Source organism: Cupressus sempervirens, chromosome 8 (genome assembly GCF_028749045.1).
Source record: "Cupressus sempervirens isolate cs-2001-9-10 chromosome 8, ASM2874904v1, whole genome shotgun sequence".
NCBI lineage: Eukaryota > Viridiplantae > Streptophyta > Pinopsida > Cupressales > Cupressaceae > Cupressus > Cupressus sempervirens.
The window spans coordinates 664,358,476-664,385,121 of record NC_143125.1 but is presented as its reverse complement, the minus strand read 5'-3'; the positions used below and the strand labels follow the sequence as shown (position 1 = coordinate 664,385,121).

Below are 26,646 nucleotides of genomic sequence, written 5' to 3'. Positions count from 1 at the left end.
TGTCTGCAAAATGATTAGATAGCCACAATGAAGGAGAGTGTGTTGAGATCTCCTATAGATTTGTCTGTTAGTGATGTTCTAACTTTTACATCACTAGCACAAGTATTTGGTGCTATATTGCAGGTCATGATATTGGATCTAATGATGGTATTGGCTTTTAGTTGGTTCAGTGAGGACATGGACATCACTTGCTTCTTGGGGGATCCCGGTGGAAGTTTTGCACGATGTCAGATTGCTTGAGGACAAGCAATCTCAAGTAGGGAGGACTGTAATGTCCCCGTTTTTGGCGAGTCTATGCAGTTGATGGAGTTAGCTCATCATAGTGACCCTCGTGAGCTGACAAGGTGTTTTGGGGGTCCCAATTGTGAACTTACTATTTTTAGTAAGTTTATTTTTTACAGTTGCTATTTTTGGCAGTGCAGTGGGTGGCTCTAGCAGTTGGTCATCCCCTGCAATTGATTGGGTTAATAATTACATGAGCTCTTATTTAGTTATTTTTCATTATTATAAAAATATTTATATTATTATAATAATGACTTTAAAAGATATTTCTAAAAAGTGTGTTGGAAAGTTTCTAGTGTTGAGTTCTTTTGGAAAACTTCCACAAAATCTGAAGTGGAGTTTTTTACGAAACTTTGGCCAAGGAAAGGTTATAAATGAGAGCTCATTTCATTGGGAGAAGTACACTTGGATATATATTTGCTTTATTGCCTTTGTGGCTTTTTCTGAGGTTCTGAATTTTGATGCCCTTTCTGAACTATAAGGGTTTTGAAGCTGAGAAGTGTTTTTCAAATCACTGATGAGGTAAAGTGATTCTTTTAAATTCTGGTTATTTGTTCAATCTCCCTTACTGTTATTGTCTATGGCTGGGAGTTATTGTTTCTGCTGGGAAAAATTAATTGCAATCTGGTTTTGAGTGATTTGAATTTGGGTTTTAAGTGCAAATTTGGACATCTCATATAATAGCAAGACTGGAGCATATTTATGTGATTTGGAGTTATTGATTGGAATTGTTCTAGCTCATAAAAGTGGCAAACATATAGTTCTTCCTAGGTGGCATTTGTTCTGGAATTTACATTAAATTGGTGACCTGTGTTGACTAGTAAAGAGCAGCATTTGAATTTCTCTAGAAGCTTGCAACTGAATTTACAGCCTTGCCATCTGATTTAGGGCCTGTGATATTTATTCTAGAGCCTGATATGAAGGGTTCAGGCTCACACTAGAGCAGCTAGGCATGTGGAATTGCCTTAGCAAGCAGCGTCCAACACTGGCCCTAAATTGGGCATTCATCTGCTGCATATTGACCTGCAATCAAATGCCATTCCTACTTTTCTGGGCGTGACTGTGTGAGGGTGCTCCTGGCAGCATTCTTCCTATCTGTGTTAGCTGCGATTTAGGTGGACAGTGGGCTTGCTACAAACACACATGTACTGGGAATAAATAGTGAAGGAGATACTGTGGGTGAAGTCGCACCAATTATTTTGCAAGTAAGAGTGGCTTGCGTTTGGCAATTCATCATGTGAAAAAGGTCCAGCATTGTGCCAAGACTTGCCTATGTATTTTGGGAGAAGAATACATCATTTCCATCAGGTTCTTGTTCCAAAATACTTATTTGTAATTGCAATATTCAGTAAAGTTGACTGTGAAAAATCTTTTATAACTGAATGGAAGATTGAATACTTTCATCTATGGATGGTTGTTATTTTGTATTTACTTCCATATATATATATATATATATATATATGTTCATCTAGAATTTTTAAGACACAAGAAACTGACTAATTGATATAAGGAATTGGTAAAATCGGAATTATTCAAGTTGTAGCCAAGTCAGGGTTCTTACACCTTGTTTATGTGGTGCTCGATATTTGATGTTGCTTCTTATTGATGATTGTTATGTTATTGGGAGCGTATTCTTCCATTGCTGCTTGCTAACAAGGATGCTTGGTCTTATTTTCCGCCAAATTTATTCCTTCTCTATATATAAGATGCTTACTGTATATCTTTGTGAAGCAATATTGTTTCCACCAGCAGCTTCTTGTTTGTAGTTGTTCTTGCCCATCTCTTGTATCTGTGTCATGGCTTGTATGGAGACTTGTCTTATTCACACGTCTTTTGCAATCTCCATGTTACTCCTACTTCTTTTTGTCCGTTGCCCTTATCTGTATTTGTGTTTGATTATGACTTTCTATTTGCTACCTATATCTGCAACTGACTTCCAATAACCCGCGATGGTATAGCCTTGTCTTACGTGCAGATGTATCCATGATAATCTCCTCACAATGAATTGTTCCGGTCTTCTTTGATTGGCAGATGTGCTGATGATCTCCTATAGATATTTGTCTCTGCTATGGAAGTGTTGGTTTTCTCTCTTCTATTGTTCGATGGATTTATCAGTTCTTATTTCCTTGATGATATATCAGTTTTTTTTTCCTTAAATCATTTCTTCCTTTTCATGGCATTCATATTATGCAAATGTTTCTTTCTATTCTTTCCCTTAATTATATATATTCTCCTTCCTTATATATTGTTGATTTTATAGATTCAACGGTCACAACCTTTAGTGACTAATTAATCAAGTTTGTGTTTTCATTTTTAATATAATTCAATTTTTTATTAATGTTTACCGTATAGGGTAACAGGTTACTTATCGCATGTAGTATAGTAAGATAAAATAAGATAATATTAATGTCCATGAAAAACCAATCAGGTTTATGGGACTAAGCATACAAACAGAAGAGCCAGCCAAAGCAGAACCACCAAATGGTGACTGAGAAGAAACAAAAGCCAGAAACAAAACAAGAAAAAAGATAAGGTAAGGACTAAGGGTCCTTCCTTAAAACAAAGAAATCAGCAATAGATGGGTAAACCCGTGGACCATCCATAGTCTTAGACTGCCGTGTAGAACCGCCGTAAAAACTGTTGTTGCCTGGAGAGACTAGTGCAATGTCTGATCGATTTGGAATGAGAAGTATTGGAAGGCCTTTTCAAGCCCCATGGAGGAGACAAAGGAGAGAAAAAGGCAGTAATGAGCTGGTTTGAAGTACACCCTTGAGGTATAAAAGGCTGCATGGTAATCTCTCGAAGATGGGTGGCCTCCTAAAGATAAAGTGCAAGACATCACTGATCAATACAACTGATGAACATCGAAAGAGAAGAACAGTCTCTGAAAAGGCAGTAAAATCTCCCTTTATCTCATAGTAAAGAGGACATCGAAAAATGAAGTGTATCCAAGTCTCAACCTTTGCTAAAGTACACAACTGACATATCCGATCCACCTGATCCATATGGTGATCGGTCTGAGCCTAGAGGCGGTGAGAACCAACCCTGGATGAGCCTCAAGAAAGCTGTAAGACATGATTCCAGCGCCGATAGAGATAAGCAGGGCAAGCAATAATACCATCCTGAATCACAAGAAAATGCTCAGCATAGAGGGCCATCCTAGGTCGAAGACCTCCTAAGGGATTACTCCAGGTAGTGGTAATGTACTCTCTATAAATATCATGTCTAACATTCCTGTTCAACTCCTGTCATGAGGGGAGAAGATGAACAGGAGCATCAAATGAAAACTAATAAGGAGGAAGACGATCTATCTCAATACCAATCGAACCCAACAAAGAGGTGGCCTGGGTGTACTAACAACGAGATCAAGTAGAGGTGTCAAATCTCATAATCTCAACAGAAGAACAGTATGTCAGATGAGAGTATCTGTGCTGGTCAACTCCCGACTCCCTAAAACCACAAAGCTGATGAAGAAACTAAATCAAGTAAAAAAGGGCAACAAGTTTGAGAGGATGAGCTCCAAACTCAGCTAAGAGAATGCTATGAGAGGTGAGTCTATGACATCTTATGATATGCTATAACATCAACATCTGAACCCTTTTTATAGAAGCCCAATCAGAAGCAATAGGAGAAGGCCCCCAAGCCACCGAGCCATAGAGAATTGTCGGACGAACCAAGGAGTCAAAAGGGACAACTTGGACGCAATATCCTAGAAATGATGCCTGAAGCATTGTCTTTCCACCAAAGCCAGGGAACCCATGCCCATACTAACTCTGGACTGAATAGCTGGTCTCAAGCTAAAGCATGGCCCCGAGAACTTCACACCGAGATACATATAAGAGAAAGTAATTTCAACCTCCTAACCTTGAAAGAAGAAATAAACATGAGAGGTCTTTAAACAGTTAAAGACCATAACTTGAGTCTTAGACAAATTGACCACAAGCTACTGCTGATTACAAAAAGGAGCCAGACCATCAAGGAGTCTCTGCAAGCTGTCAGGAGAAGAGGCCAAGAGAACCGCATCATCAACAAAAAGGAGAATGGAGAGCAAAACCTTATGTAAATAGCACCCATCACCCAGTTGAGAGGAGTTCACAAAGAAATCCTCCAACTCATCAATATACAATCCAAACAGTGTAGGAGAAAGAGGGCAACTCTGCTTCACTCCAATGGTGCTCTGAATCGGAACAAAAAAACCCTCTAGAGACCTGTACCAGTTACCTTATCATAAAGCCTCATAAAAACAGTCTGCAACATATCTGAGATCCCAATCTCATGAAGTCTTTGAAATAAGGCCAACCTAGAAATAGAATCGAAAGTCTTACAGAAGTCCACAAAATAACAATATACCTTCTGAGAGCAGTGCCTAGCCTCCTCAATGATAGCCCGCAGCGTGAATACATGGTCCATAGTCTGATAGTTTGCCCGAAAACCAGCCTACCCTTTAGCTCTTCAGCCTCTTGTATCAAGCTCACTAGATAACATGGTGTTCAAAGCAATGGCATACAGTTTGGCAAAAGTATGTCTGATCATAATAGTTCTATAATTACCCGAATTGGAAGCAAGCCCAGACTTGTGAATAGGGTAAACCACATGTCTAGACTCGGAATCAGAAACCCAGTGCAAACCACTCTATTAAAGAGTGTAGGAAGGTAAGATCCAAAAACTGAAGCACCAAGTTTGAAAAGTTCTACCTGGAAACCCTCTTCATCTACTACTCTGCTGCATCTCAAAGATCTGATGGCCTCAATAACACTGGAGTAAGTGAACAAATGGCAGTATAGAAGTGGAGTGGAATGAAGAGGTGGCTGCCCAAGAATGTCATAAAGCGTAATGATATGGGAGGTGAAAGAGTCGCAGTTAAGAGTGGAGGACAGGGGGGAGCACCAAGGGAAGAGGGTACGCCAAAAGATCTAGGGATTCTGAATAAGCGTGGAGCAAAGGGTTCTACACTGAAAAGAGGCAAAAGAATGTTTCTTGTGGCGAAGAAAATGGAGGTACAAAAGGCGCAAATGGGTGAAGGCAAGAGATTGAGTCTCAAGGGCGACGCGAACTGAGTGATGGAAAGCTCTGCAATCAGTATCAAACCATTTATTCATAGGGAAAGTATTTCGATGCTTAGCTCTGAGAGAGGGAGGGGAACGGTGAGGAATAGAAAGGAGAGCAAAATCCCAAATGTCAGAGGCAAGTGAATCAAACATGTCAGATGCAACAAGCGACTCACTAAAACTAGCAGGTGTCAGAAATCTCCTAAGGTGATAAGTAAAAAGTTCACCATTGCTCTCAGGGTAATGAAAGCGAGTAGGAAAGGAGACGGTATTAACCAGGTCGTGAGAAGACTGAAAGGATGACGGGTGGGGTGAAACACCAAAAGAAATGCTAAGAAGAGCATGATTAGCCAAGGGGAGACGCGAAATGGTGAAATTGTAAATGGACGAAATGAAGGAATGAGAGGAAACGACATGGTCCACAACACCCACACCACCACAGTGTGGCCAGCAAGAAAAAAGGTTAGATCCAAGAAGGATAAACCATTTAGAATCAACAATCCAAAAGACTCACAGAGTTGGAGGAGGTGACAGTCATAACTCGAGAGCGGTCCAAGAACATCCTCCGAGGTGCACTGAAGTCCCATAGTAATCGGGTCTAAGTTAGAAGTGCAGTTTGAATAAGAACCACGATCATGCAAAGAAGTCTGAAGATCCCTGGTTTGAGCGTTGAAGTCTCCAAGAATAATAATGTCACCCAAAGCCTCAAACTGTGAAATGCTCTCCTGAAGGTCATAGAAAGGATCACCATTCTCCAAGTCATGAATGGCATAAGGAGAGGAGGTCAGTGGAAAATAGCAAACAACAATAAAAATATCTCTTTGTCGGTATTTCCGCCAACCAATCTAGACCCACATAAATCTGGCAAAGGCGTCCAAGTGAACAACTGAAGTGAAGCTGTAAATATCATCACGAACCAAGCAAGCAACACCCCCAAACCCATGGACCCCACCAGAATTCTGGACCTCATCTCTGCAAACTGACAGCCACTGATAGTAGGATAACTTGGAAGAGGGCGCATGGGGCTCTCATGAGTCTCAGTAATGGCCAAAATATCTGAGAACCCCACCGCATCCCGAAAAAGACCGAGTAATGACCATAAGGAGCCATTACCATTCTAGCAGTTAACAAAAAGAGAGAAGGGCTTCCTACTGTCAAACTGCTGTCGGAACCGTCATGCCGATTTGGAGGTTGTTGTAACAACCACTTTTTCTGGGTGCTAACCAACAACTAACATATCAAAGAATTATAGATATTACTTCATTTTCATAGAAAGACAGTGAAATTAGTTTCGTTCATATGAAAGAGATTGACGGTTAAAATTAGTTAAACAAAATTTCTCAACTAAGAACTTAAAACACCATCAATGAATTACTATAGAAATTAAAATCCACATAACATAGAATTTGAAATCAGAAATCATTGTAGGAATGCTTCTGCAACCACCTAGGTTAGTCCACAAATACCACTATAACAATATCAAATAATAACTACCATCCAATACTACTATTATCAAAACCAAAGAACGATTATCTTTAAATACCACTAAATAAAATTAGGGCATCACATACCACTGTATCAATTTGGGCATCAATTACCATTAGATCATTTAGGGCATTAGTTACCACTGTATCAATTAGGGCTTTAGATACTACTTAATCAATCAGGGCTTTTGATAGCACTATATCATTTGGGGCTCCAGATACCACTGAATCAATTAAGGCTTCAAATACCACTATATCGTTTAGGGCTCCAGATACCACTGAATCAATTAGGACTTCAGATACCACTGCATCGTTTAGGGCTCCAAATACCACTGAATCATTTAAGGCTTCAAATACCACTGTATCATTTATTTCCTTCCAATTGCTTAATTGTGGCAATAACATAAGATTAGAAGATATGCTCATATTTATTATTCATATAAATGAACAACAATCCATAAATCTTATCTCTCGCATCTAAATGTAAAATAGCTGTAATAATGATACAACTCAATTAATCTTACCTTCTTGCATATACATCATAAAAGTGATAATGCCTGTTTCCGAAAAACAATTGAATGTATAGCTTATCTTTGTCTGTTGTACGTCCGACAACTTGGGGAAAGGTGAAACATTGTTAGGGGCTTAACCACCCAACTTCGGATCTTAACTTATTCTCCACACAATCTCTAATGAGAAAGGCCCTTCCTACCCAGAATTGGACTTGGAACATCTGTCATCTACTGAGCATCCTAGTATCTAACCACACCACTAGACTTGATAGCAAGGGTTACAATAACAGGATCGTGCATGAGCTATTAAATGATATTATTCTAGATTTAAAGTATCATATCTGACTTTTATTTTCTAAGTCATTGCAGACTCCATCTCACCTCTTCACCCTTTTCAATGGCTATAGAGTCAGTGAATCCTAGGTGTTCGGATCTTAAAGTAATTGGCTCTGTCTATTGATTCTGAACAAATTCGTGAATAGCATATATATTCTAGCTTATCACAATTTGTGATTTGGAAAGGATATTCTTAAAGATTGCAGAATTTATTGTTTCATTAATTAATTTAATCATATATGATTTCTCCTCTGCATTCTTGCATATTCATTCCACCTCTTCACCATTTCATAGCTATCAGCTGGTGAATCCTAGGTGCATTAGAATTTATGAGCTCACTACCCCTTTTTCATCTCTTCCCCATTGTGGCTTTATTGCCGATGAATTTCCAAGTGCATTGGATGAGCATACTTCTCTTATTATACATTTATCATGGTTTAAAACAGTATAATTCTTGCTGTTGATATCCATACTATTTGTGATGGTTTGTACAATCATTATAAGACTCCTATAGTTACCATTCGACTTCTTAATGGTGGTCTGAGATACAATGAATAAAAATATATACAAAGAAAAACAAATATGGAAGGCTCTATGTGATTTGAAGGTGACCAACAGTAGTGCTACACATGTTAATCTCTGTCCTAATGCTGATTTACCATGCCAAGCTGGCTGCAATATGTTTTACATTTAGGAAAAAGGTAGTAAATAAAATGTTGGAAGCATTTCATAACTTGGTTTATTGAAGACCTTGACTTGGATTCGACACCCTCACGTCTTCCAGTCGGAACTCTTGCACAGCTTAATTTGAACACAAAAATTTGATCAAAGCTAGATACGATAACTGCAAGGTACGAGCGGATTTAGATAATTTACTGAGCTGTCTTGAGGCTCGACTTGTTGCAAAGCATAATTATGGAAAAGGCAACAAACGGATAGTAAAGCTGGGAGTTGTGTTGCCAGACTTTCTAATATGGCTTCTACAAAAAAGACTAGTTGTGGCTTCTCGGCTTCCATCAGTTTAACGAAAGAAATCCAGTCGAATTCCAATTATTTATTTGATTTATCATGCCAAATGTTAATCGATTAAAAGCAAGAATATTAAAAAGAAAAGAATAGAGTTGGAAGATCATAATTCGAATATTATAATAATCCGAATGTTATTATATGTGGAATATTATTATACTCTTATATTTATATATGTACATGTAAATATTAATGGGGTGACATCACTTTATTAAATTATTATAATATAATGGTGCCATCTCATTTTTATATCTATATGTACATATATAGATATATCTATTATAATAATATGGCAAAAGATCATATTAAATCATGAGGTACATTTTATATTTTAACCCAATTATTTATGTTTCTCAAATTATTTATTTAAATAGCTCATGCGGGTCCCACGAATGTATCCTATTTCAAGTCACTAGGTCCTCAACTCATCTACCCAGTGATGGTGATGCTCTTGTACCTAATTCTTTTTTGACAATGCTTCCACCCCTTCGACATGTTTCTTGCAAGGAAATTCTCCGCAGTTAAATTATATTATCATAATTAATTATTTAATCATAAACAATCATAACAGTTAACCATCTTTTCAACTCCATGAATTTGTGATAAATAATCGACTATCATGTTATCTTCACATGAAATTATAATGACTTATAACCAATTTAATTGTCAACTGACTTCGTGTGAACCTCAACGGTTATATTTCAAATTAGGTCAAAAATTGGGATGTAACAGTTGTCCTCTCTACCCAACCAGTAGGAGAATCACGAACCACTACTCTAAGATTCCTTATAACAGCCCATTTCCAAGCACGCCTAGCGTCTGCCACAATTCCTCGAGCATGTTTGAGTTCTATAACCTATGCCTTAGTAAGATCTTCGTCCAGACAGATTTTAGAGGGGAGAGAAAACAACTCTCTTCGCTCTAAGGGCACGAAGCCTATCTAAAAAAGAGAAGAATCTGATGAAAAGGATGTCCCCCCACACCAAACCAACATCTATCCAAGGTAATATCTGAGGTACCAAGTTGATCAGAGAGAAAGGAATGTCCAACAGCAACAGGGTCAGAAGTATGTGTCAGACTATGAACACACAAGTTGAGCTCATGTGCACGCCGCAACACAGAACAAATACTTTATTCATATACGCAATATGCACTCCAAGTATAATGCTTATAGTGATAATGATTATGATGATGTCTCAATAGTCCCTTCCAAATGGTGTACATATACTTTCCCGAAGAGGTGACTCAAATGTCACGTGCCTTTCGGATACAATTCTACCCATTGGCTACAATATAGAATTTACCAACATCTTCCCCCCCAAAAAGTAAAGTTGTCTCTAGACGACAAAATAGAGACAACAAAACCCAAAACAATTAATTACATCAAGATTTAAACAACTAAGAGGGAAGCATCCCTGGTGTAGTAGACGTCTGTACCCTCAACTCGTCTAGTTCTGCTCGAAGCTGATACACTTGTCTTGTCTGTACTTTCAAATCTGCTTCAGCCTCCTTCTAAAGCTCCAAGGCTAACTACATCATTTCAGCAATCTCACCAAGCTCCCTCTCCTCTACTGCCACGTTCTTCTACCACCTTCTCTTTCGCTATTGCCACCTGTTATAGCTGACTCTATCAGACCAAAAGCGTTGCTCGTTCGAATTCCCAGGCTGCCCTCTCTGCATCTAGTTCCGCTTTCATTGTTGCTACCTTGGCAGTTGACTCCTCCCAAGCCCTCTCTGTGGCTGCCTGGTCTGTCTGGCTCCTCCGAAGGGTTTAATAAGCATCCCTGTGTATCCTAACTATCTCCTGAGCGAGAGCCTCTATGCAGGTCTCCATACTTGTCTCTCTCGTAGAGGCCCAATCCTCACACATCTCGATAGTCTCTACACTAGGTCATCCACGCTCCTCAAAACAAACTGTAACATTGGACATCCCACTCTCATGAACGATATAACGTTTTCCAGCTCCACCACCACTGAATCCAAGGCCTATATCTTAGCAGAGGTCACCATTGGCGAGCTCGAGTTGCTAGAGTCACAACATCAGTGAAGAATGTCTCTATAACCTCTCTCATCGTTGTTTCTGACACCACTATAGGCTGTTGTTGGGCACCCATGGCCGTTTCCACTGCTTCTACCATCCTTTCAATGGTGCTAAGTGGTACCTCATTGGTGTGTGTTGGGTGACTCTCCTCCACTTGTGTCTGTAGAGGATCTCTTTCTGAAGCTACTTGTCGCACAGGTCTGAGAATGCCTATTGCTCGTGGTGCTGGCATACGGTTAAACCTCATGCTCAAGTATGAGCTCAACCTCTGAACTCTACTCTCTCTGTTTGGCTCCTTTGGTAGTGCTAGCAATGCTACATCCACCGTAACCACTGCATCCAAAACTACCACATCCGAGTGGACACCCGACGTCCTTAAACCCTCGCCTGTCAGTATCTCCATCACTCCCTCCTGAGTGTCCATCTCTCCATCTGGAATAAATGTATCATCCCTTGCCTCTAGTACGGCTAGCAAGCCTTCTTCGACCACTCCTTCAGGTAACCCCCATGGTATCAGGTACTGCTACTGAAGGTTCGGTACTCTCTGAAGGTGCTAATACTGTTGGTCGTGTTGCTGGCTACGATGCTGGCCTGGCTGCTACGGTGACTTGTGTATTGACAACAGGTTGCCTAAACTATCCGAACCTAGGAATATGAACGCTTGCAAGGACTAAGTGCGAGTGGGAGGTAGCTATAAGGGTCCTCAAAAATAGTAGGGGCGGTGTTGTAATAACTTCGACTTCCTCATCATCACCCTCATCCTCCACTTCCTCCCCTGAGTCATCACTGTCTTTAGAAGATGTGTCCTATCTCCCACTATCTGTGTTCACATGCTCAGAAATTTCTACCCCCTGTCACATCCTTTTCTGTCCAATGGCCTTCTACCCTCTAGGAGTATCCAGATGCCTCCACCGCATAATCGGTGGCTCCCCAAGTTCTGTCGGACCTGGCTTGATTTCCAACATATCATTCGGTATCATCCATGCGGTAGCATCAAGAAATAGGCTGATGGCATCATGTGGCATGTAAAAGGTTTTGTATTGCAGCGACATGAACTCCTACATGCACTCAGCCAACAAGGATGCACAATCATAAACTACCATTCATGATACCACTCGTCATGGTCACCTGCAAAAATGAAATGTCCGATGCCCTACTTGAACTGGTGAGTCTACTCTTCACTAAATCCATCAGACAGCACCAATGTCCTTCCAGCACCTCAAATTTCTTTAGTCCTCTTGCCTACAAAGAATCCATCAATGCTTCACTTTCTGCCTCTGGTCATTTCCTACATACTAATTCTACCAACTGCTCCTTGGTTTTTCAGTCAAGTTTCTTTGTTTTATTATTGATTTTCCTTCCTACGCATGACCTAGTATGCCAAATGCCCTAGTGAAGTCTACGGCTCTGAAAGAGATCACCAAATTCTATCTGAGGTAAGGAAATAAGCATGTTCGCAAGCACCTATCATAGGTTTCTAGCATTGTACGAAGAAACCCTCGAAGTCGCGAATGCAAAATACTTGCATCCCCAACGCCCATTCCACCTATGCCCTTTGTATGTTGTCCTTTACAAAGTGATCATTTGGAGCCTCCTGCCACCATTTTCTACACTTCGGTCCATCCAAACCCTTGAATGCCACTTTATGAGGTGTCAAATGTGTTGTTCAAGCCATCTGTGCCCTTGCCATCATTTGGTTACTCAACCAATAGATTTCGGAGTGAAGCCAAAGAAAGTGCATAAGACACCAGTAGTGTATTATCAAGGGAAGGATGAGCCAGCCCCATTTTTGCTATCTGTAAAGATGTTCGAGAAGCTACTTCACAATTGCTTGATAGATTCAGAAGCATCAAGTAACGTCATGCCTTTGAACATTTGCAGAAGATTAGGAATCATGCCTTTGGGCTCCAACAGAAGAGTCACTCAATTGGATAAAACAGAAGTACCGGTAGTAGGTGAGCTACACAACATACATATGCACTTGGCATCTGATCCAAGAATGGAACACATGGTAGACATTTTCGTGGTAGATGTGGCCGAGACCTATGGATTGATCCTAGGTAGAGATTGGGCTAGAAGATTGAATGGATACATGGCAACGGACTTCTCTCACATGTGGCTCCCTTGGAAAGGACTAGCCAATCAAATCAGAATTGACAACACCCCGAGGTTGAGATTGACAATCACAGAAAAGGATGAACCAAATGAAATATTGTTCGTGGAAACAAATATGAGCACCTACAGACCAAAGAAAGTAGAAGTATTGACTATGAACATCATGAGCGAAGGAAAGGATTCCACTGAGATCCTGATTGAGTCAAATCCAGATGCTTCGTCCGATGAGGGTGAAGGCATGTTTGAAAACTTCAAGAATTTCGTGACTAGAACTGTGCAGCAAGGAATGGAGTTGGGTAACCGAATGCCAGTAAGAGACTTATTATTAGCCAACTGGTGCAGAATCCACAATGCGTTCAACTCGGAGTTATCTTGCTCCTTGTGTATAGTGGCCTTAGAACAAGTGGAAAAGAGGATCCCAGGGGCCCTAAAACATGAAGATCAACATGGCAAACAGAAGGTTGAAATTCAACAAGTTGAAGAAGCAGAAAGTAGCATGATGGGTGAAACGAAAAACCAAGTTACACCACCAGATGAAGAAATGAAAGAAGATGAGGAAACAAATGAGTCGAAGAATTTACAAAAGGAGTATTTAGAAAGAAATGGAGTATGGACTCTAAGGTTCAATGGCTCCAAAACCAAGCAAGGAGCCGGAGCCGGATTTGAGTTAGTTAGCCCAACAAGGGCAACATATTTGGAGGCACACAAATTACAATTCCCATGCACCAACAACATGGCAGAATATGAGGCTTTGATTCTAGGCTTGTTGTGTGCTATTAAGAAAGGTGCAAAAATACTTCATGTACTTGGGGACTCGTATCTAATAATTGAACAGATTAAGCAAAAGTTCACTTGCCATGACAAGAGGTTGAAGAATTATAGAAACCGAGTCTGGGATTTGATAGAAAGCTTTGATGCCTTCAACATCAAGTTCAGCTATAGAGCAAACAATCAAGTTGCAAATGCCCTCGCACAAACTGCAATCTCACTAGCACCAATCAGATTGGATGGCTTGAAAAAGTTTAGAGTTGAGTTGGCATCGGTTCCATCAGTACTAGACAATGTCAAGAATTTCCAAGTGTTCGAAGATGATAGACATATTCTCAAATTCTTGACCAATTCAAATATCTTCACAACACAAATCATAGATGGTGAAGTGGATGAAGAAGCGGAGATCAACACAGAAGGAATTATGAGCCTAAAGACCAACACTATTCCAAAAGGAATGATTGAATTGGAAAGAATATTTGACATGGACCAATTCCATAAAACGTAGTACCAACCGATGGGAGGTGATGAGTGTGAAAAAGTTAATTTGGGAACAGAGGATTGTCCCAAGATTGTCCACATTGGGAAAGTTTGTACACCTAAAGAGAAAGCAAACATATTGAATTTGCTAAGGGAATTCCCTGACGTGATTGCTTGGGGATATGAAGATTTGAAGACATATGATCCCACCATCATTACACACACGATTCCACTGAAGGGAGTAAGCCATTTAGGCAGCGGCAAAGGCCAGTCAACCCTTTGTTGGAGCCATTGATATATCAAGAAGTGAAGAAGTTGCTCAATGTGCGAATCATCTTCCCAATGAGACACTCAACGTGGGTCGCCAATCTTGTCCCAGTCAAGAAGAAGAACGGAGAGATAAGGTTGTGTGTGGACTTCAGAAACCTGAATAGAGCATCAGAAAAAGACAATTACCCATTGCCATCACTAGACGAGGTTTTGCAAATTGTGAACGGAGCTAAAATGATGTCATTTATGGATGGATACTCGGGATACAATCAAGTGATAGTTGAAGAGGATAGATTAAAGATGGCTTTCACCACGAAATGGGGAACATTTGCCTACAGAAGGATGCTTTTTAGCTTGATCAATGCAAGTGCAACATTTCAAAGAGCAATGGACTATGCCTTCAAGGACTTAAAAGATAAATGCATCATCATTTACATGGATGACATAACGGTATCTTGAGGAAAGTTTTCACAAGATGTAGAAGGTTTGGAATCTCTTTGAATCCGAAGAAATGCATGTTTGGAGTTACCGAAGGAAAGCTTCTAGGACATGTAATTTCAGAGAAGGGTATAATGATAGATCTAGAGAGGGTGGAAGCAATTTCCAAACTTGGCGTGCCAGGTAGCAAGAAAGAGCTCAAATCGTTCTTTGGAAAGATCAACTTCATGAGGAAGTTCATATCTGCATTTGTCGAGATTGTGAAACCAATGAATGACATGTTGAAGAAGGATGCAAAAGTAGATTGGACTCCAACAGCGAAAAGGGCATTTGAGGAAATAAAACATGCTATTATCAATGCACCAGTCCTAGTAAGCCCGGAGTATGAGAGGCCATTCAACATATATTCTTTCGCCTCTGATCACGCATGTGCGGCCATTCTAACGCAAAAGAGCAAGGAAGGTGAAGAGCATCCGATTGCGTTCATGAGTGCACCTTTCAAGGAGGCCGAATTGAACTACCCAAATGTGGAGAAACAAGCCTATGCCTTGGTGAAAGCAGTAAAGAAATTCAAGCATTATATCTTGAGAAGAAAACTACATGCAATCGTGCCTGACATAGCAGTAAAGACTCTCCTGATGCAAAGTGAGCTTGGAGAAAGAAGAGGCAAGTGGGTCGCCACTATTCAAGAATATGACATAGAGATCCAACCAATGAAACTAGTCAGAGGACAACAATTAGTGTAGACCATGGCATCAAAAGGACCTGGACTTGTACAACAAGTTTATGAATTGGAGGAGGTACATCCCAACGAATGGTATCAGGACATAATCAACCATCTTTTAAATCATCAATGTCCTTCACATTTGAACCCAATGCAAAAATGGGCACTAAGATTTAAGAGCAAAAGATATATGCTACAAGGAGCAGTGTTGTACAAACAGAATCATGAAAGGGTATATTTGCAGTGCGTTGGAAAGGAAGAAGCCAAGAACATATTGGAACATTTTCATAACAAATGGGCAATAGGACATGGATCAAATTTGGCCACAGCGCATCGGATACTAAGAGTCGGATACTATTGGCAAACTTTGTTCAAAGACACTCACGAGCATGTGAAGACTTGTCATGTTTGCCAAACTACGACAAAGAGACAGAGGAACCCAACGATGCCTTTGCGGCCAATCATCGAGGTGAGACCTTTCGCAATATGGGGACTTGACTTCATTGGTCCCATCAATCCGCCTTCCTCAACGCAACACAAGTATATTCTAACCGCAACTGACTACTGTACTTAGCAGTCAGAAGCCCAAGCTTTCAAGAATTGCACTGCTGAGATTGTCATTAAGTTCTTAGAAGAAAAGGTCACCACCAGGTTTGGTTGTCCTTCGGCTTTTGTATGTGATAATGGTTTTGCTTTTACTTCTTTGAAATTTCATACTTGGGCATTCAACCATGGGATTATTTTAAAATTTTCATCAGGATACTATCCCTAGGGAAATGGCCTAGCAGAATCTACAAATAACAACCTTTTGACCATGATTGGAAAACTCTTAGATAGGAACGCAAAAGATTGGCACACACAACTGAGATACACCTTGTGGGCAGACAAAACTAGAGTGAAAGAGTCCATAGGAATCACACCTTATCATTTGGTTTATGGACAAGATCCAGTATTCCCAATTCAATTGAAAATTCCAACTTTAAGGTTCATACAGGAGTACTATGATGAGAATGAAGACTGAGTCCAAGTCAAGTTGACTCAACTGATGCAGTTAGACGAAAAGAGAGATGAAGCCCTAGATAAATTTGCAAAACATCAAGGGTTAGTGAAACGTTGGTTCGATAGAAGAGCGCAAAATAAGGCCTTCAGGATTTCAGACTTGGTCTTATATTGGGACAAGGCCCACGAAAGGAAGGGACAACATGACAAATTTGATAAACTATGGAAGGGTCCTTTCCAAATATCTGAGATCATCGGAGATAATGCATTTAGACATAAGACACTTACTGGCGAGGATGTCCCATTGCCCGTCAATGGACAATTCCTCAAGCATTATTTCCAAGCCTAGAACTCCGCCCGAAGCCCTTTTGTACATAGTTAGAATAGGTTTGCTTTCAGTTGGTAGTTTGTTTGTTTTTTTTTAATTCTTTAGAGTAGAGTTTGTTTTGGACCATTTAGCCCAAAGTTAGAGTAGTTTCCCTTTTTGTTGTTTAGAGTAGTTTTCTTTCAGTTGTTTAGTTTAGATGTTGTGAGGGAGCTCGAGTTTGATTTGCATCAAGTCATTTGACTTCAAATCTTTTAGCTTCCTTTAGTTGGAGAGCGTTTTGGTTTTGGGCCTTTGCAAATGCGAAAGAGGGTCCATGTTATCATTGGTGGGCGAGGTGTGTAAATTTTACATTTTTGGTGACAAAACAGAGTCCGTCTTGTTCATTTCTCGAATACATTTGACAAGGTTCAAAGGTTAAAGGATGTGCTTAGTCGTTGGTCTATGGTAGGACTTGTACTAAATTTAGGTTAGACTTGATAGAGGTTCTTGAGTTATCTCTGGCATGGTTACAACATTCTACTCACACTTAATTGCTCTGAGTTCTTGATGTTTCGAAGTGAAATTGGACTTAGTAAAAATCATACACCTACTTCAGCGCCACTGTGGTCTTCCAAACCCTCTACAAGCTTCATTGCCTGCAAACCAAACAAAAGATTGAAAGGAAAAGAAGAAAAAGAGAAAATATCATGAAAAAAAAAAGAGAGAGAAAAGCAATATCAAAGTGAAAATAAAAATGAAATTTGGTTCAAGGGTGTGCAATCATCTCTACCGGTGCTATAAAAATAATCACTAAAGGTAGAACCGTGATTGTGGTGCCACAGCGATAACTCCGTCGGGGCTATAGACGTCTAACTGGCAATAGGGCTCTATCCAGGTTGCTTTTGAGGTAAGGATATTATAATAGCTAAGTTCAAAGGATCTAAGAAATTGTCAAGTTCTTGTCGAGTGGGGAATAAATCATTTACACACACGAGTAACTTATGGTCAGGGTTCAACTTGAAAGTTCTTTCCGTCATTGAGTGCTTGTCCTTAAGTAGGTTTTCGGATAAACCATCCTGAGATTTTTGTTCTAAGTTGTTTTATTCTTGAAACGTTCTGGTACAGTCTCTAGCGAAGTACCCCCAAAGGTTGAATGCATAGCGTTGTATCATCGGTCATCCACTCGAGTCGTATTGTATCCGACTTCGGCCCCCATTATTGTTATTATTATTGTTAGCACCTCATCTGCCCCGATTATTGTTACGGTATCCTCCTGAGGTTGCATCATTGTTTGTGTTCATTCCTGCTCCTTAGGTGGAAAGTTCCTGCGTCAATAACACTTGATGGTGTCCCTTTGTCTTCATATTAATAGGCATTCATTTATGGAATGTCCCGCAATCTAGTAGCTATCGCAAAATTGTTTTTTTGGGGCAAGAGCCCTTTTCATGGCCCTCCTCCTTACAGTCTGTACACCACAATTCCCCTTTCACCGAGTCAGAATTCTTTTTCAGATTTTTAAACTCCATCATCCATAACATATCCTTCTGCAACACTCGAACCTTCTTACTTGATTCTTCGTCGTTGCTACTACTTTCGGAAGATGAATCGTCTAAGTCCGACGATTTGTGTTTCTTCTTTTTGCTCATTTTTTGCTCACTCTCTAGATCCATCACCCAATTATACGCATCTATGTACGATGCTGGAGGTTCAATTTTCATCTTTTTCATCAACGCCAGTTGTAGCCCTTCAACAAACCATCTTTTCTTTAATCCGTTTGTTGGTTGGCTCTCCATTTTCCCCACTAACTCCTTCAACCTTCTTGCATATACCTGGATTGTTTCGTTCTTCCCCTATTTCGTACTATATATTTCCGCTACTATTTCATTATCATCCCTCAGTAGTCGGAATTCTGCTACGAATTCTTTCTTGACGTTCGGCCATGTAGTTAATTTTTTAAGATCGACATCCAAAAACCAATCAATCGCTACACCCTGTAGGGTCGCTAGAAACTATCGGATCCAGTCATCTTGGTTTGTTACATCATTCGCCATCCAGATCATTTCACATGTTTTACAATGTCTGATGGGATCGGTCATCCCACCACTATTGAACTTCGGCAATTTTTTCTTTGGTCCTGTCATTGCTACTTTCTTCTGATTCAGTGGTACTTGTGTACGCGTGTTGTTTTGAGTACCTACGTTCTAAGCACCCGCGTTGTTCTGCACAACCGTGCTGCTTCGAACAACCATGTTACTAGGTGTGAAAAGATCTTCCTCGAGCGAAGTTGTTCGATTATCTACCTGTATCCATTCGTCCCGTGTATCAGGAACGAAGAGTTCACTCCAGGCTCATGCTCCTTTGGCACTTCAAGTCATGTGAGTTACTTCCCTTTCGTGTGGATTCTCTACCCTCAGCATATACAAGTTAAAAAACTCTCCCTTGTCTCTTCCACCAAATTCAATCGTTGTCAGGTCTCTTCTAGCAATTCCTCGGTACTCCTCAATCTGCTAGGTGAATGCACTCCCTCCATCTGTGCTCCTTCACCCCCTCAGTGTTCGTCAGTAAGCTGCTGAAGCTTTTGTCTGTGCTCCGCCTGTTGTGCTAAAATTAATACTTCATGTGTTGTATCTCATCCTTATCTTTTATCTTATTCCTATCTTTATTAAGCAAATTCAGCATTAATCTTCATAACACTTCCTTTGTTTCAAGTTCAACTGGCAACAGCGCCAAATGTTTATCGTACAAGTTAAAAGGATACTTATCGCATATAGTATAGTAAGATATAACACAGAACAAATACTTTATTCATATACGCAATATGCACTCCAAGTACAATGCTTACAATGATAATGATAATGATTATGATAATGTCTCAATAGTCCCTTCTGGACAGTGTACATATACTTTTCCGAAGGGGTGACTCAACCGTCACGCGCCCTTTCGGATACAATTCTACCCGTCGGCTACAATATAGAATTTACTGACAACAATTAATATATATTTAATATGAATATATGTTATAAACGTTTAGATTTACATAATTCTTTAAATATGTATTTATATATATATATATAATCATACTTCAAATAATATCAAGTATTATCAATACATAATTATCATAATCTCTTAATCAATTAATTTGTCATAAATATTGTTTCTTCTGATTTCAAAGTGTTTAAAGATTTATATTCTAGTTATTAAATTTCATTATTAGGGGGATATTACAACTATCTTGCCATTTTTCTCCCACAAAATCAAGTTACTTGTGAATATGTTCTCTCCGTGACAGTGATATGTTCTTGTCACGATGCAATATAACATATAGCATACATACAAACAAACATATAAATCATAAGGGCCTTAACAATTAAAATGAAAACATGTGACATGCTTTCGATAAAAAATAATGGGATTATATAAGAACAAGGTGAGAATAAAAGAATTGTTGTGAGGTTCTCACACCATTGCCCCAAATTCTTTGGGGACCCCTTTTTTTTTATCGCCTCGACAATTTTTTGGTTGTCCAAAATTTTTGAGTTTTGAAAATTTCATGCCTTGGCACTTCAAGACAAATGTGGGGAGGCTTAGCTTATTTCCACCTAGCTTCGCTTGATTTTCCAGAGCCACCAATTTCATCCTTAGGCCGGACAAAATTTTAAAGAGCAATATATGGCAGGATAAAATTGTAAATTTGTATTTAGACATTTTCTTTTGAAAATTCGGATATAAATGTGTAAATTTGAATAATCTTTCAAAAGGAAAATTTTGTTAGACAAGTTTTGGAAAATCGCAAATTTTTCTTTGGTGAAAATTTTAATTTTGTTGAAATGAGGCTAAATTACGAAAATCAATTTTTGGCTCTAGAAGAAATTTTATTTTATTTTTGTCAAAAAAAAAAAATTCGCATAGCAAAAACGATTTGGGTAAAAATTGCAAAATATTGGCTTTAATAGATTAAAATTGCCTTGAAAACTTTTCGCCTTTAATGAAATTGGTAATTTAATATTGAAAAATGGCTTTGGTTAGCCAAAATCCAATTTTAATGACGTATTAATTACTAAATCCTCATTAAATGGAAATATTTAACATCTCCAAGGCACCATTTATTTTCCTTTTGCAATTTTGGTCCAATTGGCAATTTAAATGTTAATTTTCATCATGGCAAAATTAATTTTAGCTAAGTATTTAATTGTGGGTCATAATTTTGCATTAATTATTTTCTTACTCCCAGGGTCCAAGTCGGCTAGCTTGGAGAGAGTAAGAAAGTTGGGTATAAGAGGAGGCCTCTCTCTCATTTCTTCCTCACTTCTCACTTCTCCTTCTCAAGGCGTTGGCGATTTTGCAAGAGCAAATCTGCACTCTTCTTGCTTGGCGAATTTTGTGGAAGGCGAAATTTGTGGAAGCTGAAATTTGTGGGGGCTGAAATTTGTGGGAGCCGAATTTTGTGGGAGCCAAATTTTGTGGAGGGCGAATTTTGTGGGAGCCAAAATTTGTGGGAGATAAAATTCTGATTTTTGCAAGAGGATGCAATTTTTTCCCTAAGTTCGTTAATTTTATTTAGAGGTGAATTGCATGATAAATTTCTGATTTGCGAGGGATTTGAAGTTCTTAAGGTCAAGTCCTAATTCCGAAAAGCCGCTGTAAGATTATTGGTTAAGGTGAATTTTCATCCTCTAGAGTTGCAAGGGGTCCTTAAGCTGACATCCTTCTTTCGTTCTAGTCTTAGGATTGCTTCCCTTGGTTCTACTTTCCTTCTGGTCCACCACTCTACCATCCCGTAATAGGGCCACGAGCATGGAGGATGTTAGTGCAAGTAAGAATCCCAAGCGGACAAGACTAAGAAAGACAAAGAGGATATGATGCCTAAAACTCCCTTCTTCTCGAAAATGAAGAGAATAACCAACACCAATATTGGTACAGTGGACATGATACGAATGAAGGACAAACTAAAGGAAGGACAATCCCCCTTGGCAAAGAGGATGTGAACGAGACAAATTGTGGATCGAGGTTGGATGAGTTGGGAAAGGTTGCTATCAAGAAAAAGCATTTGGGCACCCTTTCCTCTCTCAGTGCTTTTATTGGATTTGCGAAGGAATATGAGAAGGATCACGAAAGGATACTACAAGCAACGAGCAACGTGGCGGAGTCAACGGAACTCAGGGTGAAGCACACACCTTGTCCTCCTATGGAAGAAGTTAATGAAAGGCTAACTAAGTTCATTCCCTTAGCTAAGAAAATGAAAGAAAAGGGAAGACTTATATTAGAAGATCATTTGATGTAAGCCCAAGTGGCAATTTCCCTTTCTTCTAGAATAGGACAAGTGTCTATTTCTGATTGGCCACCATTTTGGTGCCTTCTCATTGGTTGCCACTTTTTGCACTTTTTCCACTGGTCCATTGATGAGGTGGCAGCTTCTCATTGGCCGATGGGGTGGCAACCCTAATTAGGGTTTTGAGGATCCAATCTGGATCGTTGATCTTGTTTTGATCTCCACTGTCCATTGTATTTTTGGCCCCTATAAAAGGCCATTTGCTCTCATTTGTAAAATGTTGGAGAAATTGTTGCGAAGATAATACCAAAATTGCTCTCTTTTTCATTGTTGCGATTTGCATGTTGATTAAGAACATTGGGTATTATTGCATGTTTTCTACTTCCACATAGTTAGATTTCCTTTCAAGTTGTTGAAGCAAATTTTATTTGAAGTTGTTTAAGTGAGGTTAAAGTAAATGGATAGTTGTATGGTAGCTTTGGTAAATGTTTGATAGGGGTCAATACTAGACCACTAGCACCCTAGTGGCTGGTTGGGAAGCTTTGTGTGGCAAACTAGTTTATCATTCCTTCGAATCATTGCACCTATGGAAGTGAGGCCGCTAGTCAGCTCTCATTAGGTTTGATCCCCGTCCATTTGCTAACCTTTCATTCATAGGAGTAGGAGTAGAATAGTGAGTAGTTGGGTAGTCGAAGGTTAGAGAAGCAAGTTAGACAAGTAAGTTAAGTATCAGAGCACATCCATTCACCTTCCACAACCATCGCTTTCCCATCAACATCATCACTGGCAAACACATCCTCCATCACCACCACCATCAACATTATCTGCCTCCGCACATTTCACAAACTGAGTCACCGTCACCTTCATTCTACCAAAGTCCAAGTCATCCTTGAATGAATAGCGTAAGGCTGCCTACGTGATTACTAGCAAATCACATCGATAAAACTGAACAAGTATCCAACGGTGTAAGGAACATTGGAGTTATATTCGTGTCTCATGAGCATTAACATTTCAAGAGAGGAGTTGCATGTTTGATATCCCATATCGAATATTCAAATCCTAATATGTTATGCAAGTGATACAAAACTCGCATCAACAAGAACATAATTTAAAATAGTGAAATATTCTTATAAAAATAAACAAGGCAGTACAAAATGGGAAACACTTCAGTCTACTTACCAATCAGTACAAAGGATTTCACTTCGTAACCTTGCTAATGATGCCCCACTCATTCGCGGAATAGCATCATCCTAGAAGACACACAAACATGTTATAGAACAAGGTTAATTGAAAACAATGCATTCAAATGGAGCCAACCTACAAAATTGGTAATTAAAAAATATTGAAAGCAAACCTCACACCTGTAGTACAACTGTGGTGACAAAATTGAGACAACTTTCAGCAAGTGTTCTTGAGACACAAGGTGGTGTTGCTATTCCAACTGCAGATACAATATCAGGGCTGAAACCTAGCTCTTCCTCCGAACTCTTGTGAAGCATTATCGCTAATAATGCTGCTGCAGCTCCTCCAAGAGAATGCCCAACTAATCTTAATTTAAATCCCTGCAATCATGTTAGGGTCTCAACTAGAAAGGATGATAGCTTGACTAAGCATGACAAATGTACATAGAAGGCCTTGCTTTGTAAATTATGCAACCCCTGGTAATGGTTTAGTCCAAATAATTTTGGAGTCAACTTTCAATAGTCTAACACAAAAATCAAATGTGAAGACAATGTAAGGTTCTATAACAACCAATTATAGCTTAAGATCAACTCTCACCTCATGCTTTTTTAGGCATTTTTTCAAGGTCTCCAGTTCATTGCAGAAGAACCAACGTGCTGCTTCAACTGTACCAAAATGCACCTGGAAACCATCAAAATAGACTTCCTGGTTGCTGTGAGAGACCATATCAGTAATAAGGTCATGGACAGTATGAGTTCCACGAATGCCAAGTATAACCAGCTTATTGCGACTGTCAACCCCAATATAATACCCAGGTCTCATCACATTAGATTTGCTTACAAATTTCAAAACATTACTCTCTCGAAGCATGCTATTGCGTGCTAGACTTGCAGCATCCTTCAGGTATGCACCTTTAGCCAATTCTACATTATAAATCAGATCCTGAACCTGGAAATAAAAGTTCAAAATGTAACAAAATTAGATTTTAATGGCATTTACTTTGCAGAGTAGGAAAAATTTATGTTCGAATGACAAAAAATATTCCAGTCCTAGAGTTTTTTTTCATAAAGTCTTATTATGCATCCAACACACCATGGGTTATTGTCTTTGAAAGACTCAATTTAACTTTCTAGGGGCTCATTACTTGTACCCCAACATATAAGATTTTTGAGAACACAAACAAATAGGCCACAATTTAACCATAAAACAACTAAATTAACCAAAAAGCAACTAACTAGATGTTATAAAACTTGATTGTTTCATATTAAACAATTAAGTAATCTCCTTAAATAGAAAAGTACAAGCGATATTTCTAAAAGGCAAAATCGTTAACTAAATATGAAAATAGAAACCAATAAAACTAAACTCACTAAAGATGACCATTAGAAACATTACATTATTATTTTTATACCTTGTCTTAGTGGTCATCGTACTAATTACTCTAGAGAAGACAATTTATAAGTCTTTTGGTCATAGATGTGTAGAAGGCTACTCCCTATTAAGATTAAAGAGACAGAAATAACAATTACATGCAAATATAATCAACATCAGAAAATAATAAACCACACAGAAGAGAACACAAAACACAAAGTTTTAACATGGTTCACCCAATCCCTAGGCTACGTCCACCAACAATGAGTCCAATATTCTTATAATCCAATGATTACAACCTGTAATCCCTTACAGCTCAATACCACCGCAAGAAGCTACAATCTCATCATGCATTATGAAATTCCTGACCCTAAGCCATTTTATACAAGCTTTTTGCCACTTACAAAATTAGGGCTAGAATAAGTCATCCAGTAGAAATAATCTAGGGGAAACCACGTCGAATAAAGTGGTAAAAATTAACTTCCGAGTCTGATTAGGCTCCACATCACAACACTCCCTTCTCATCGAAACACTACAACATGAGCCTATTGCTGAGACCGACCTTGAATCTACAGAACTTATAGAAATGACCAAGATAACCATAAACCTTCCAAGATGATATTGGGAAACAAAGGTATCACTCCTTGTAGACAGAGATGCTGAGATGAAACTGAAACTATGATTTTGAAGAGAAGATCAGCAAACCCTTGTGCAAACCATTGCCCTATTTACTCTAGTTGTGAGCCAAACAACTGCAAGAAACTGCATTTTTGAGGAAAAAATTGACGAAACCAATTTTTGGATTAAACAAAAACACCCGGAGACCAACATCAATTATGATTTTTTAGGAAAAAAATAGAAAACCCAAAAACAATTTTTGAGGATACGAAAACACCAAAGACAACTTTTGAAGAGAAAAATTAATCAAATCCTGACAAAGATACATTAGCAAAAAGCTTGCACTAAACCCAAGACAAATATCAGCATAAAAAATTTCCTTTTCTAGGAAAATTTGGTGAAACCTTTATATAAAACAAATTATTAGGTCCAAAATTGCACAAAACCCACAAATGTTTTTTTATGAACAAAAATTATAAAATCTTCCTAGAATTTCTAAGGAAAAGATTATGAAAATCCACCCATAAATTTTTCAAGGACAAAAATTAGAAAACCCTCAATTAAATTTTTTTAAGGGGCAAAATTATAGAACTACAATAAGTTCTTTTTGGGACAAACTCATGCAAAACCTTTGCATTACAAAAATAGGTCACAGTTGTGACAAACAAAACAACCCATCACATAAACCTTAATGTGACAAAGAACTAGACTTTACATGGCAAAATATCCCAAAAAAAGGCCAAACTTTGTCATGAAACTAAAACCACAATTTTGAGGAGAAAATCAGCAGACCCTTGTACAGAACATTCCCCTACAACTCTAGGTGTGATACGAACAGCCACAAGATATCACAATTTTTGTGAAAAAAACAACAAAACTGTCCAATGTTTTTTGAAGAAAATTGAAAAAACCTTAAGATTGGAAAAAACCAATCATAAGCAAAAAAACCAAAAATGATTTTTGAGGACAAAATTAAAAACAATCAAACATGATTTTTGAGGAGAAAAATCGATCAAAACTTAAAACTAAAACATTAGCAAGTAGCTGGTACAAAATTTGAGACATCTCATCATACACACTTCATTTTTAGGAAAGCTGGTAAAAATTGACCGTAAAACCCTTTAATAAAAGGTTCTTTAAGGCAAAAAATCACACAAAACCCACAATAGTTTTTTTATGGATAAAAATCATAAAGCCCTCCTAGATTTTTTTCAGGGCAAAATTATGAAAACCCACCCATTATTAAGGACAAAATTAGAAAGGCCACAATAAATTTTTTTGGGACAAAATTATAAACCCACAATAATTATTTTAGGACAAAATCATGCAAAACCCTCACATTGTAGAATTTCAGTTATAGCTGTGGCAAACAAAAA

The 26,646-nt window shown here is 38.8% G+C and overlaps 1 protein-coding gene across 1 annotated transcript in view; it reads right to left on the bottom strand.

The window, feature by feature from the left end:
- Positions 1–26,646, bottom strand: part of LOC149544207 (alpha/beta-Hydrolases superfamily protein) — a 170,371-nt gene that overhangs the window by 34,303 nt on the left and 109,422 nt on the right. The window contains exons 4-6 of the mRNA XM_089798721.1: positions 23,879–24,229; positions 23,461–23,661; positions 23,279–23,349 (exon numbers count right to left, since the gene is read on the bottom strand). Coding sequence (XP_089654847.1) covers positions 23,279–23,349; positions 23,461–23,661; positions 23,879–24,229 — 623 coding nt within the window. The remainder of the gene's footprint in view (positions 1–23,278; positions 23,350–23,460; positions 23,662–23,878; positions 24,230–26,646) is intronic.